Source organism: Populus nigra, chromosome 4 (assembly GCF_951802175.1).
Source record: "Populus nigra chromosome 4, ddPopNigr1.1, whole genome shotgun sequence".
In the NCBI taxonomy this organism is placed as follows: Eukaryota; Viridiplantae; Streptophyta; class Magnoliopsida; order Malpighiales; family Salicaceae; genus Populus; species Populus nigra.
The window spans coordinates 20,923,213-20,937,410 of record NC_084855.1 but is presented as its reverse complement, the minus strand read 5'-3'; the positions used below and the strand labels follow the sequence as shown (position 1 = coordinate 20,937,410).

The window sequence follows — 14,198 nt, the reverse complement described above, 5'->3', positions numbered from 1 at the left end:
GGCATGAGAAAACGTTGTCTACCAATCCAGATTGCTTGCCTTTTGATTAGAAATGGCTTGATCGGGCATGTAATGTTGGCTTAGGCTCTTGGTTATGAAGAAAAATGATATTTATAAACTCAAAAGGTGTTTAAGAGATTTCAAGACTAAGGATCACTAGTGCTTATTTCCTGACCTCCTTTTTTTTGGTTCAGAGATTTCTAGACCTTGGAATTGATTTTCAAAATGGTCCATGGTGCCCCCCAGTGTCGGTTTTGGGCTTTTTTTCACTTAGTTGAGCATCATCATATCAGTTACTTTTTCTGGAAAGCTCAAATCTTTTGAATCCTTTGGATTTTTCTTCATGCCCCCTAGTTTTGTTTGGGCACCTTTGATCATTGAGAAATTTCTTTCATGCCCCCCATTATTGTTTAGGGCACTTTTAATTATTGAGGATTTTTGTATATCTCTTGCACTTGTCCCCCAGTGTGGGGTGTGATCCTAGTTAATGTTATTTCCCAAAATACTACTAGGCTCAAAAGAGACTACAAAGGATATATTTTAGCATCGTGGAAAGATTATCAAAGATTGCATTTTCTCATTTCAAATACATGCACTTAGGATCGGTAAGCCTTGCTTTCTCACATGCAAATATACAAAATAGTTGCTCATTATTCATTCAGTTGAAGCTATCTCAGGGTGCAAGTGTTTGGATTGTCCTTTAGGTTTTTTATAGGTGTATGGTCACATTTCTAGGAGATCACTTGAATTTTCAGAACAAACACCAATATGATTTTTGTTTTTGTACTAAAACTTTGATTTCCCAAAAATCCTTGTAAAAACATGGGATCATGCATAGTTTTTTTTTTTTAAGAAAAGGGAAACACACCAAAGAATTCTTCGTGTAGTGGTTTTGTGAGTAAAGGGCATGTTATTTTCATGAAACAACAAAAACGAAGGCACATCATAAACATAAGAGAACACATGATCTTATTAAAAAAAAAGGGTTATAAACAAAGAAAGTCTTGTGCTGTGAGCAAGTTATGGACAAGACAGAAAGAGGTTGAAATCAAAATCAAAAAAGCTTTGCAGCCATGATCAAACAGAGGTTGTTATGAACATAACATGAACAGGCTCCATTCTTCAACTCAAGTAAAATTCCCCTTCGATTAGCCACCCCACAAAAGCTTTTGCAGAAAGGTTGGATTGTGTTGAGGCTTTTAACCATGTTCGCCCATTATTTCTTCAGACTGAGCTGTCATAGCGGTTTGAACAAAGATGATAGGTTGGTTGGAAGGACCTTCCCAAAAGGCATTTCTAAGTGTTTGCTCGAGTAAGTTGGTGACGAGAGCCACTCTTGCCTTCAGAAACTCCAACTCTTTTTGAAAATTAGCGTCACGGTGAGCACGCTCTTCCTCTTCCATGTTTCGCTCGGAGTCGGGTGTTGTAGACTTTTTTAGGACCTATATTTCAACCTGTAATGTATGTATGTTATTTATAATGATTGGATATATGTGTATGGATGCAAATGTATACAGATGGTGAGAACCCATGGGAGATGGCTATTTAGGGAGCCCATACTCTAAAGAAAGGTTCTAGGCCATTACATGATGGTAGACTTTCTACCTGGTCTAAAAAAGATCTCTTGCTATCATAGTAATCACCCTCGTAAAGGTAATATAGTAGGTAATGGGATGACATATGTACCAATCATTATCAGTCTAAGCACTCGGTGAAGAGTTTTACACAAACTTAAACCTTGACTAAAAGTTGTAAGGTAAGCTGCTAGTTCCCCACTTAACCTAAAGTTTTTTTAGAATAAACACTTATATAAAAAAAATGTAAATGATGCATGATACAATTCTATACAATGCATGAACAAATATGTACAGAATTAAAGTGTATGAGCAAATTATGAAATGCATATTAACAATACCACACAAACCAAACAATACAACACGATAATCAGACAAAAACAAAGCTTAATCCACAAGGGTACCTAATGGAGTCCCCATTCTGTCACACGTGTGTGGCATTGCGGTGAAATTGCATCCACTTTAGGTTTTAGTAATCGAAAAATGGGATAGACAAGGAATTCTAGTATTTTATTAGTGGAATGAGGGAATGAGAGTCGCCACCTAGTATTTTAGTCACTAGGAACCCTAACTAGTCTCAGAAATTGGGTACGGGGACCGGTTGCGTAAAGAGAATGTATTAGCACCCCAAATATGCCCTACCTAAGGTAAGTTGTATTGTTCGATTATTTGATAAAAGCTAAGGTATTGTCGTGTTTTATAGTTGTTGGCCTACCTAAGGTTTAAGAAAAGTCATCCTTAGTAAGAAGATTCTTATCTTATCGGGTAAATTCTGACCGTTCTAATGTCTATACATAAAAGAACTACCCTTTTAATATCAGGAATACGTCTCACATATAAGTTCGTAATCCCAGATACTAAAAAAAACAAATTGTTTTGTTTTTTTTTTAAATATTGACCTAGTTCTCGTGACTTTAATAAACTAGTTATTAAAACTCGAGATATATACATGCTAAAATATATTTTGAATTTTTGTTGTATGAAAATATGATATAAGTTTTTATCTTTGAGAGACTTGGTCGTATGCATGAAAATATAATATTTTTTTTGTTTTATAGTTTTTTGCAATGTTTTGATAAAAACTGGATATTTTAATACATGTGTTACGGTGTAGCATACTACACATGACAAGTCAATACATTAGTAATACAATATTTCCTATCCTAGCACACGGTCCATAATATTTCGGAAATCTCAATAATGAAGTACAATGACAATAATTACGTGAACTTGAGACACTATCAATAATTTTGCTTAAATCTCAATAATGTATTCTGTGTTTAATCGTGCCTAGGTAATGGGGGATAGTATGATAAAAATGGTAATCTAATACCGCTAATTGTTAAGGAATTCGCTGGAGGCTTGAAGAGGATGCTTGAATTCCATAGAAGCAAAACGCAGTTTCTTTCTCCTAATCAAGTTGAAGCTTTCGCGCGGATAAACTTTCTTTGGAAAATAAATTCCAGACAGCTGTAAAATTGAATTCCAGGCTGATGACTAGTTGATGGCTTCAAAGCCAAATGAATTCCAGGCTGATGACTAGTGGATCGCTTCAAAGCATTTCTTGCACGATTTAGAGATGGTTGTCAGTTGACGATCCGGTTGCTTGTTTCAACACCATGAATTCCTCAAATGACAAGTATCCCTATCCAATTAGAAGTTCGAAATTGAATTTTCATTGATCGGTCAATCGAAACATATAATTAATAATAATCTCCAAGTGATTTTACATGCCCGATCCATACCGAGGTATGTAAGATAATCACATCTATTCTAAAGTTATCATGGCTAATTCAATACCTATCAATGTAAACAAGGTACTCACATCCATTCTAATAATAACATAATTAATTTGATACATAGAAATGCACATAGTGTACTCATGTTCATTAAAACATTATCCTAACTAACTTGATCCATATCATTGTACGTAAGATACACATGTCCATTCAAACATTATCATAATTATATCAGAACTAGTTGATACAAGTCAATGTATGCAAGGTACTCATATTCATTCCAATATTTATCAAAGCAAGAAAACAATAAATTCTAAAATTTATCAATAAGTTTACACATATTGAAAAGATAAGGTGCGATGCACCTATTTGTTTCCCCAACTGACCTAGTCCCTTCAATTATCGATGACCCTACTCCATGTATCTCTTCTGTTTAAGAATCAAGAGATACAATGAATACCCTCTTATAATTTTATCACAATGTGCATTCTTATACTATTGCAATCTCATTCACATGAATTCATTGCCATCTTTTAATTTTATTTTTTAATTATTTTCCTTCAACTACATCATTACACTCCTTACATAAGTTTTTATTGGAGAGCATTGTTTACCATCTAATTCATAAGTAAAGTTATACACTTCGGTTTTAAGTGTGGCTCGACTCCTTGGAAAGGTAAGACACGGTTCTACAACTCTATTGAAGAATAGAAAGCCCAGTTCTGCCCATAAGACCCTTGAAATTATTCGTTATATATAGCACTCAACACAATCCGTCCTGTACGAGATAGTTTGACCTGTCTTTCATTTTTAGTCATTATCTAGAGTTCTATAGCTCCAAATTAAGCGCGATCAGTTTTGTTTGAAAGATAACATCCATACCTATAACCTTTATTAAGAAACAAATATTAAATTTATCATTTGGGTGCCCTGACCTTAGCTGAAGTTGGGTGACCAAACTATTCAGTCCCAATACATGGATTGGACAACCAATATCTCACTTTTCCTACTATTAACTTGTTTTTACATTAATATCCTAAGGTTTATATATATCATCATCAATTATTCATGTTTCTACTACCAATTTAGCATATCCAACTTCTTTAAAATCCATGTTTGTCACAAGGTCCTTTTTATAAATGGCTTGCCTCTATTTCTCATTCCTTGCCCCCATAATCTAATCCTCACTTTTTCATTAAGTCATGCATTTAACACCAACACATGTACGTCATGTCTACCATTTCATCTTTCTTACCAATAATCTAGCCGAACATGCCTAAGGAAAGACACTAAGCATTTTCTTCAATTTAAATCATAATTAGCTTGCTTTTGATGGTTAAACACAAATCAAGCCACCACACTTTCCATTTATTTTATTCTTACTAACTTAATTTAAACAAAAGTTTTAGCAAGGTTAAAGTTCCTTTTAACTCAATCAGAACTAATCAAATCCAAATGGTGAAGTTAACCATCCTAGTCATTATCTTTTTTTTTTGCCCAAAACAACTGCTCGGGTGTCTACTTTTAAAGGGCATTTAATATTTTATCTCTCAACCAAGTCAAACAAACCATACACCACAGTGATGGCTTGGCATTGTACTATACCTCAGCATAAACTTGCATGTTTATTGCCCTTACATCCGTCATGATGTTGCCCCTAAATGGCCAACCCAACTAGCTTTTCTGCAGGAATTTTTACAAGTCATGATGACACCTTTGATCCAATAGTTGGGATCTTTTCGCTTGAATCAAGGGCCAAGATTTTTCCTCAATAAAAACAAAAAGTTCCTCTTCCACTCTCTATAAATAGGGGTGAATTCTAGGAATTGAGCATAAGGAAATAAGAGGCCAAAGTTGGGGAAAAAATAGCCATTTTCCCTAATGTTGGTTTTTTGTCAACCTTTCCCCTCTTTCTCCTCTGTTGTTACTACCACCAACCACTCTCTAGACTTCCCTGCACCACCATGAATGCTGCCAACAACTATTCTCCTATGGCTAGGCAAGCTTTCCTCTTCCTTTTCTTCTCCAAACCCCCATGTTATAGCCATTTGCATGCACAATACATTTTGCATGCAAATGGAAAAATACCATTAACAACAATGGGTTGAACCTGTTTCAGCCAAGCCCAGATGACTAGGTCTGGCCCAACCCAAAAAAAGAGAGAGAAAGGTTGTTGAGCCGCCAGTCGACCTAACCTGACTGAGTCGGGCTGGACCTGTTTCATCCGAGCCCAGATGACTGAGCTGGGTCTAATCCAATATATATTTCATAATAAAATAAAATAATATTAATATATATTTTTTTTAAAAAAAGAGAAAATTTCAAGAATTCCAAAGGGCATTTGAAAAATATATGTGGGCCTCTCGCATGTTTTTCCAACTATTTTGCATAATATCAGGCTTTAAACTTACCTTATAAAATACTAGGTTTTCTCTGAAATGTTTCTTTATAAACAAATTTGAAAAGCAAAAAAAAATTCAAACTAATTTTCTCTTTACAAAAAAAACTATTTTGTCTTTGTGCATACGGCCAAATCCTAAAAGTTTTTCATGCATATTTTCTAAAGAGAGATAAAAATCATATTTATCATGATTTAAAATATACAAAATGGATATCATAACCGGTTTATGATTATCTATTAGAGTTTGATCAAAATACAAAATATCCCATTATAATTAGTTTGTCATTCGGATCGATTGCTGTGACTTAGCTATGTCCAAGAAAAAAATAAATTTGGCCTTTAGAATTGTCAAGATTTAACCCGATAAGGTAGAGACTTCCTCATGAAGGGAGATCTACATTGAACCTTAAACAAGACCAATGAACAAAAATGCGACTTAGAATAACAATCAAATAACAATGCAGCTTACCTTAGGGAGGGTGCGCTAGGCGTGATACGTCTTCCCTTTGCACAACCAATCCCTTACCCGGACTCTCGCAGACCAATAGGTTTTCTAACAACCATAATGCTAGGTGGCGACTCCTGAATCTTATCATCATGATTTTATGATTAAATTCAAAACCCCTTTCCAACACACTTTGGAGACATATTTGCCAGTCGACACCGTGCACGCCACAACAATGGGCTTCCTGTGTTTGCGGTTTCTCTTTCTCCAACCTGGCGTGGCATTGTTTTGACTTCCACCACTAGAGAAAGCATAGTCATTTGACTTAATTCAAGCATTGGGTTCAAGGTAGGTGATGACAGTAACATTTGGTCTTGGATCGATTCTTGGCTAGGTACTCCAGCTTCTCTTCATAATTTATTTCCTAGACTATTTACTCTTTCTCTGCAGCAATTAGTTGGCCATGCAAATGTGTATAGCCCGATTGATAATTCAATGAGCTTGACTTGGAGGAGAAATATTAGGTCTCGTGAGCTTTATATGCCGGAAATTTTAATTGCAGGGGTGGAGCGTGGTTTAATTTTTTCTGGAGGTAAAGATAGTAAGGCATGTAAATTTGATAGTTCCAACACTTATTCAGTGTTGCAAATTTCTAGATAGCCTGTCTGCTTCAGGGGCTCCTTTTTTTGTTTTGCTTTGGAAAGGTTTTGCACCTCCTAAAATTGATGTGTTCATATGGCTCCTACTTAATGCTAGTCTCAACGCTAGGGGTTTTTTAGCTGAGAGGGGGATTGTTAATTATGAGGATGCTCGTTTTCCTTTTTATTGTGAGGAGATTGGGACTAGTAATCATCTATTTTATCACTGTACTATTACGTGGAATTTTCAAGGTAGATTCATGCATTGATTCGGGTGTTTAAGTTGTCTATCTAGGGACCCTAAACAAAATCTTCAAGAATGGTACAGGTCGGTGAGAGGTAATTTTCAGTGTCAGGATATTATTCTTCTATGTAAAGGCTTTTATTGATCTATCTAGTTAGTTCGCAATCGACTTATCTTAGAGTCTAAGGTCTATAATTGAGATGTGATTTTTTTTATCTTACCTTTCAACATTTGGCCTTTTGGTTGAAATTCTCAATTAGAAACTTTAGTTACACAGGTTCTGATTAGATTAGAAGTCTTGAACTTATCTTGAACTAGACTAATTAGTTTGATTTTCAATTTTTTGCTCCTTCTTTTAGATACTTATATTGTAAGTTTTTATTCCTTCGGTCAATATCTAATACCGCAAATTATTAAGGAATTCGTTGGAGGCTTGAAGAGGATGCTTGAATTCCGATAGAAGCAAAACGCAGTTTCTTTCTCCTAATCAGGTTGAAGTTTTCGCGCGGATAAACTTTCTTGGAAAATAAACTCCAGACAGCTGTAAAATTGAATTCCAGGCCGATGACTAGTTGATGGCTTCAAAGCCAAATGAATTCCAGGCTGATGACTAGTTGATCGCTTCAAAGCATTTCTTGCACGATTTAGAGATGGTTGTCAGTTTGGGATTGAAGAAAGGTCATCTTAGAGATTGATCGTAATTGGTTACTCTCCTAGGCTTTTGGTTAAAGATCATGTATTGTGCTTGACTTGGCTGATTCAGCGTAAGGAAATGAAAATTGTTTCATGCAAAATTTCTGGCAAGTGATTGGTAATGTTTTTTTTGTAGCTCGGAATATCCTTCATGTCTGAATGCGAGAGGTCAAAATATCATTTAAAAACTCTTCTTGGGCTGGAAACCCCTCAACTTTGGCTTGGCTTCATTGCCATCAGACAAGAAAATTAAAGTCGTTGAAAATTCTTATGTTGACGAACCGGTAGCTGAATTTTCTCAGCAAGCTTCAAGTACAATTGCTAGGCTTCACAGTGCAATTAGAGCACGGAATCTTAAGTTTGGAGCTTGTTTGAACACCATGAATTCCTCAAATGAAAAATATCCTTATCCAACCAGAAGTTCCAAATTGAATTTTCATTGATCGGTCAATTGAAACAAATAAATAATAATTGACCACAATTATCCTTCTTGGCTGTTGAGAAAAACCTTTCAAAAAGATGCCTATAAATAGGCTCTGGCATGTCGATGTTCTTACAAAATCCATACTTCATACGTTCATTTATTTATTTTTCACTGCTATCTCACTATACATTCTTTATTCTGATCACCCAACAATCTTTAGTGCTGCTCAAGCTTTTATTGCTCTTCTGCGAGGCTGTTCAACAAAGACTTAGTGTATATCATGGGAAGTATTGCCCAGTTGAGTCGTAATTCTTTCCCAGATGGTTTCGTTTTTGGATCTTCTTCGTCAGCTTACCAGGTACAACATTGCTTCAAGTACTCTGGTCGAAGAGAGAAACGCCTCAATTGTTTGTTCTCTGATAACGTTTAAATTATATGCAGTTTGAAGGTGAAACAAACAGGAGAGGCAAAGGGCCGAATATATGGGACACCTTCATCGAGGAGCATCCAGGTATCTCTTTATTCAATGCAGGAGTTCGTTACGATGCTTTCCTAACTAAAACAACGAATATAAATCTCTCAAGGAGTCACCAGCCAGCATGTTGATGGCCTGCCTAAATCCATAGTGTATATATTTTGTCTATTAAATCCAAAAGAAGAGAGAAAAAGGAAAGAAAGAAGGTGACTTTTGGGGTTAGGGGGAGAAAGTGCGTGCAAATTAAAGATGTAAATATGATTTTTATCAAATAATATATATTCAAAGGAATTTAAGAACAAATTCTGAAAAATTGCAGAGAGGATAAGTGACCATAGCAATGCAAAGGTGGCAGTTGATTTCTATAATCGCTATAAGGTACGATGTTCGTCTTATTTTTCTTTTGGTTGCCTTTTGTGGATCTGATCACCATTACACTTGTTGATATATTTTACGCACAAAATGTTATAGGAAGATGTGCAAAGAATGAGGGGAATGGGAATGGATGCTTTCAGATTCTCTATTTCTTGGTCTAGGGTATTACCACGTAAGTGTTTTCTTTTGTTTTTACCCTACATCTCATTCCTTTTTAATTCACGAGGATGAGACGCGTCTTGACTTTCGAAGTCCCACATTTTTCCTTACTTTGATTTTTCAATAATCGAATTGAATTCATCAGATGGCAGACTAAGTGCTGGAATAAACGAAGAAGGGATCCAGTTTTACAACAATCTCATCGATGAGCTCATAAAAAATGGTTATAACCCTTTCCTTTTCCTCCATGACTGTGTTTCATAATAATGTTACCGACTAAAAATAAGATTCTTGAAGTGGCCATGGTAAATGCAGGGGCAATCTTACTTTGCTTGAATTTCGAAAATTTGAAAAGCACTTTCCAAACTCTCATACAAAACGTTTCACATGCACTTTAGTTTTCTCATATTAATTTTGCTTTGAAATATACAGGTATACAGCCTTATGTAACTCTCTTTCATTGGGACACTCCACAAGCAATTGAGGACAAATATGGTGGTTTCTTGAGCCCTAATATTTTGTAAGCAATCGCTTTTATATTCATATTATATAACATCTCACTTTAATTTAAATCCTCCATGCTTGAATCTAATAATTTCAAAACTCATATAGAATCGATTTCCGAGACTTCGTGGAGCTTTGCTTCCAAAGATTTGGAGACCGAGTGAAGCACTGGATCACTTTAAATGAGCCTTTTATGTTTAGCGTCAATGGTTATGACACGGGCACATTGGCACCCGGCAGAATTTCAACTTTGGAGAATTATCCAGGCCAATCCAAAATCTCTGGCGCCACCGAGGTTTACATTGTAACCCATCATCTATTGCTTGCGCATGCAACGGCTGTGAAAGTATACAAGGAAAAGTATCAGGTTTGCAAAAGCTAAAGCTATAATTAATTTGTGGTTCGTTTCTTAACATATTTCACCAAAGTTTCCTGTGTGACTGTGCTAATTTTATCATTGACAAAATCTCGTCAGACGTGTCAAGGAGGTAAAATTGGGATAACCCTCGTTTCTCATTGGTTTGAACCTTACTCAACTAGTGAAAGTGATCGGATGGCAACTGAACGAAGCCTTGATTTTATGCTTGGATGGTAAGCATTTTGCTAGCTGATTTGGATAATATAATAATTCGAAACATTAATTTGGATTCTTAAATTCTATGGAGAAGAAACCAGGATCTTAAATTCTATGTTTTTGGCAGGTACATGGATCCTCTAACTAAAGGTGACTATCCACAGAATATGCACGACTACGTTGGAGGAAGACTGCCTAGATTCAGCGAGGAGGAATCCAAGATGCTGAGAGGATCTTTTGACTTTATTGGGGTCAATTACTACACTACATACTATGCTCAGAATGTTGAGGATGTTAACTATAAAAATATTGGGTTTATGGAAGATGCTCGTGTTAACTGGCCAGGTGAAATATTTATTTACTTGTTAATTAAATGATAAAAAACTCTCAGAATAAGAAGAATACAAGGTCTAAAACTCTACAGTACTTTCTCACTTATGTTGATATATATTATTTTACAGGGGAGAGAAACGGAATACCAATAGGCCCACAGGTGAATGTGATTCTTCATTCTTGTTTCAACAAGTTAGTAATTGACATGTAGAATCTTTCTGTTTTAATTTCCCCTTGGTATTGAGATATATAAATCAAATTCGCAGGCGGGTTCAAGTTGGCTTTATATTTATCCCGAAGGTATTCGTCATCTCTTGAATTACATAAAGGACGCGTATGAAAATCCAACAATATATATCACTGAAAATGGTAAGAACAGAGTTAACAACCCTCGTGTGTTTATGGTTATAGCTGTCAAGAAGCTCTGATTTACTGATTTGCTGGTTTTTTTTTAATTAGGAGTTGATGACGTGAATTCCTCGTCATTAGAGGAAGCCCTCAATGATGCCGTAAGAGAGCAATATTACAAAGACATTTTCCACAATGTTCTGAAATCTATCAGGTGAGTTTGCTCTTTCCAAATTCATGTTCTCGCTTCCTTTTTCAAACAGTCCCAGTTTTTCTTTTAGAAGGAATTTCTTTCTCAGTCTGATCTGCTCTAAAAACTTGACTTTTGCAGTGACCATGGTGTCGATGTCAAGGGGTTTTTTGCTTGGTCATTCTTGGATGATTTTGAATGGGGATCCGGTTATAGTTCAAGGTTTGGTCTCTTCTACATTGACTACGAAAACAACTTGAAACGATATGCCAAAAATTCTGTGAAGTGGTTTAAGCAATTTCTGAAGGAGGACGAAAGTACTCAACTCAACGATAACATGTAAGGCCTCTTTTCACCTCCTCTTATTATTATCAAAACAAATCTCTCAACATTTCTCATAACACAAATGATTGCAATAACAGAAAATCAAAATCTCGAATGGAGAAAGGATCAGCTCGTAGCCGTAAGAAGTCGAGAATTGAATAAACAATGCCATGAAATATATAATAAGGTATTATTATTGTATATCATCTTCCATAACTACTAATTTTATTGTATTCATTTTCCATGCTCGACAAACTAATTTATTAACAATGCAGGAGTCCTTTTCGTATGATCAAGACCTACTTGAAACAACAATATCAGAATAGCACCAAACGCCGAAGCCAAACTTTGTTGCAGCAAGTTAGGTTTCCACGTCTGATAAATCCTGTTCCATGCATGTTTGCGCCCTTAACTAGTTTGTGGACATCAGTGGATTTTGTCTTCGAATTAATTCTCACATTTTCGTCTAGGATCGATGCCGTTCTTGTTGTAATAATAATATTTATTTGTATTTTTTTATTTTTTATATGTATTGATTGGTTATCAATCAAATTCGATATTAAATAATAACTTGCTCTGCGCAATTTCTTTTTTCCTGTAATATTTTGAAGGATACTTCTATTCATGCATAATCCTTTTCACTAGAATTCGAGGAATGCATTGTCAAACTGAAATTTATCAAGACCAAGATTTCAGGGTAATATCTTAGTTGCAGTACTTATTTCAGTAATATTTTTTTTTGTGTTTTATTGGTTTTTTATTTTTGTTTAATTTTATACTTCAATCTAAATTTTTTTTTCTTCAATCTTGGTCTTGGTTTTTTTGTTTCGTAAGTTTTTTCTTGCCTTTCTGTATTCTTTTAATTGTTTTCATTTTCATCCTTAGATATATTTTTAAAAAATTTTATTACTCATTATTTTTGTCGCATGTGTGCGCGACGTCGCGGCGAGTATTCCACTTTAAAATCTAGGAAGTGTGTATGGTATCTATCTGGCAAATGCGGGGAGACAAGAAAATATTGTCTTTTGTTGGTAGAAAATGGAATGGGAGTCGCCACCTAGTATTTTGGTCACTAGGAACCCTAACTGGTCTCAGAGATTGGGTACGGGGACTGGTTGCGTAAAGGGAAGGTATCAGCACCCCAAATACACCCTACCTAAGATAAGCTGCATTGTTTATTTGTCTGATAAAATTCAAGGTCTCGTTGTGTTTCCTAGGTGTTGGTCCGTCTATAGTTCAAGAAAAGTCCTCCTCAATAAGGAGGTCCTTATCTTATTGGGTAAAACCTAACCATTCTAACGTCTATGTAAAAAAACCGTATTTTTAATATCAGGAATACGTTTTACTTATAAATTCGCAATCCCATATACTAAAAGAAGACAAAAAGACTTTTTTAGAATTTTTGAAATATTGGCCTAGTTCTCATGGCTTGAATAAACTGGTTATTAAAGCCAAAATGCATGCTAATACATATATTGTTTTTGAAACTTTCTTTGTTGTATGAAAATATGATGTTATAATATTTATATACATATATGTTGGAGAGACTAGGCCGTAATTTAAAACAAAACATTTTTTAATTATGTATTTTTTTGGTGTTTTGACGCAAATCGGGTATTTTAATACTGGGTTTGTATCCTTACGGTATAAAAATACAACCAAATATTAATCCACTTTGATAAAAAATATGCAGAAAAATCAACAATATTTTTAAAGATATTTAGAAAATTTTTGAAAGCAAAAGACATTTTTTATTTTGAAAATCTTTGATGTTTTGATGAAAACCGGGTATTTTAATACCGGATTTGTATCTTTACAGTATAAAAATACAAACCGATATTGATTAAAATATAGTAATAAAATTTCAACAAAATCCCATATTTTTTGAAATAACTTTTTTGAAGAATTTTTGTTCAAACGGTCCAGACCCGACCCAAAAGGAAACTGGGCCGAAATCGGCCCAACATAAATTGGGCCTACTTCCTACAGGGCTGGACTCAGCCCAGCCCAAAACCACATGACTGGTTACTGTTCACTGTACAGGTGAACAGTTACCCGTTAATTAATTAGCCGGTTACTGTGCACATGCACAGTAACCGGGTAATTAAATTTGCAAAAAGTGGAAAGAATGCAGAAGCTTACCTGATAGCTGACGGGCGAAGATGATGATGCTGCAGTCCTCCCGCACAAACGGTTATCACTGATCCTGGAGATGATGGCGAACGCTGGTAACACTGGTGTGGGTCTCTGTCTTTCTCTTCTTGCCGATGCTCTCTCGGGGGACGACGAAGACGATGATACAGGCGTGATGTGCTGGTGTACTGGACGTTCTTCCCTCTGTATCCTCTTGCTCCTTCTTTGTTTTCCTGTGGGTTGCTGCTTCGCCTAATACCCTCTCCTGGTCTGCTGGCGAAATAGGTTTCTTCAGTCCTCACTGTCTATGCTTGCCTTCTGCTCTCTTGCGTCTCTGTTCTTTCCGGTTGGTTTTGCTTCCGTTTCTCTTCTCTCCCTCTCCTCCGTTCTGTTTTCCTTTCTTACAGTTACGAAAAGGATGAAGGAAAGAAACTCCCTCTGTTCTCGTGTTGCTGGAAAGGAAGGATGGCTTCTGCTGATTCTACTACTGTGGCCGAGGAAAGGTGCAGCTTCTGCTGGTTCCCTCACTGTGGCTGAGGAAGGATAAGGCTGCGGAGGAGGCTACAGCTAGGCGAGTGGCTTGGCTCGTTCCTGGTTGCTGTTGGTGCTGTGATGAGGTGGTTCA

General features: G+C 35.9%; 1 protein-coding gene across 1 annotated transcript; it reads left to right on the top strand.

Annotated features, from left to right (window-relative positions):
• Positions 1-8,310: 8,310 nt before the first annotated feature.
• Positions 8,311-11,602, top strand: LOC133690603 (beta-glucosidase 12-like). The gene is made up of 14 exons (XM_062110832.1): positions 8,311-8,516; positions 8,600-8,669; positions 8,953-9,011; positions 9,105-9,180; positions 9,313-9,390; positions 9,600-9,687; positions 9,780-10,038; positions 10,147-10,262; positions 10,373-10,590; positions 10,707-10,738; positions 10,845-10,947; positions 11,038-11,140; positions 11,258-11,455; positions 11,539-11,602. The coding sequence occupies exons 1-14, from the start codon at positions 8,439-8,441 to the stop codon at positions 11,600-11,602; spliced, it is 1,542 nt and encodes a 513-aa protein (XP_061966816.1). The 5' UTR covers positions 8,311-8,438.
• The last annotated feature ends 2,596 nt before the right edge of the window (positions 11,603-14,198 follow it).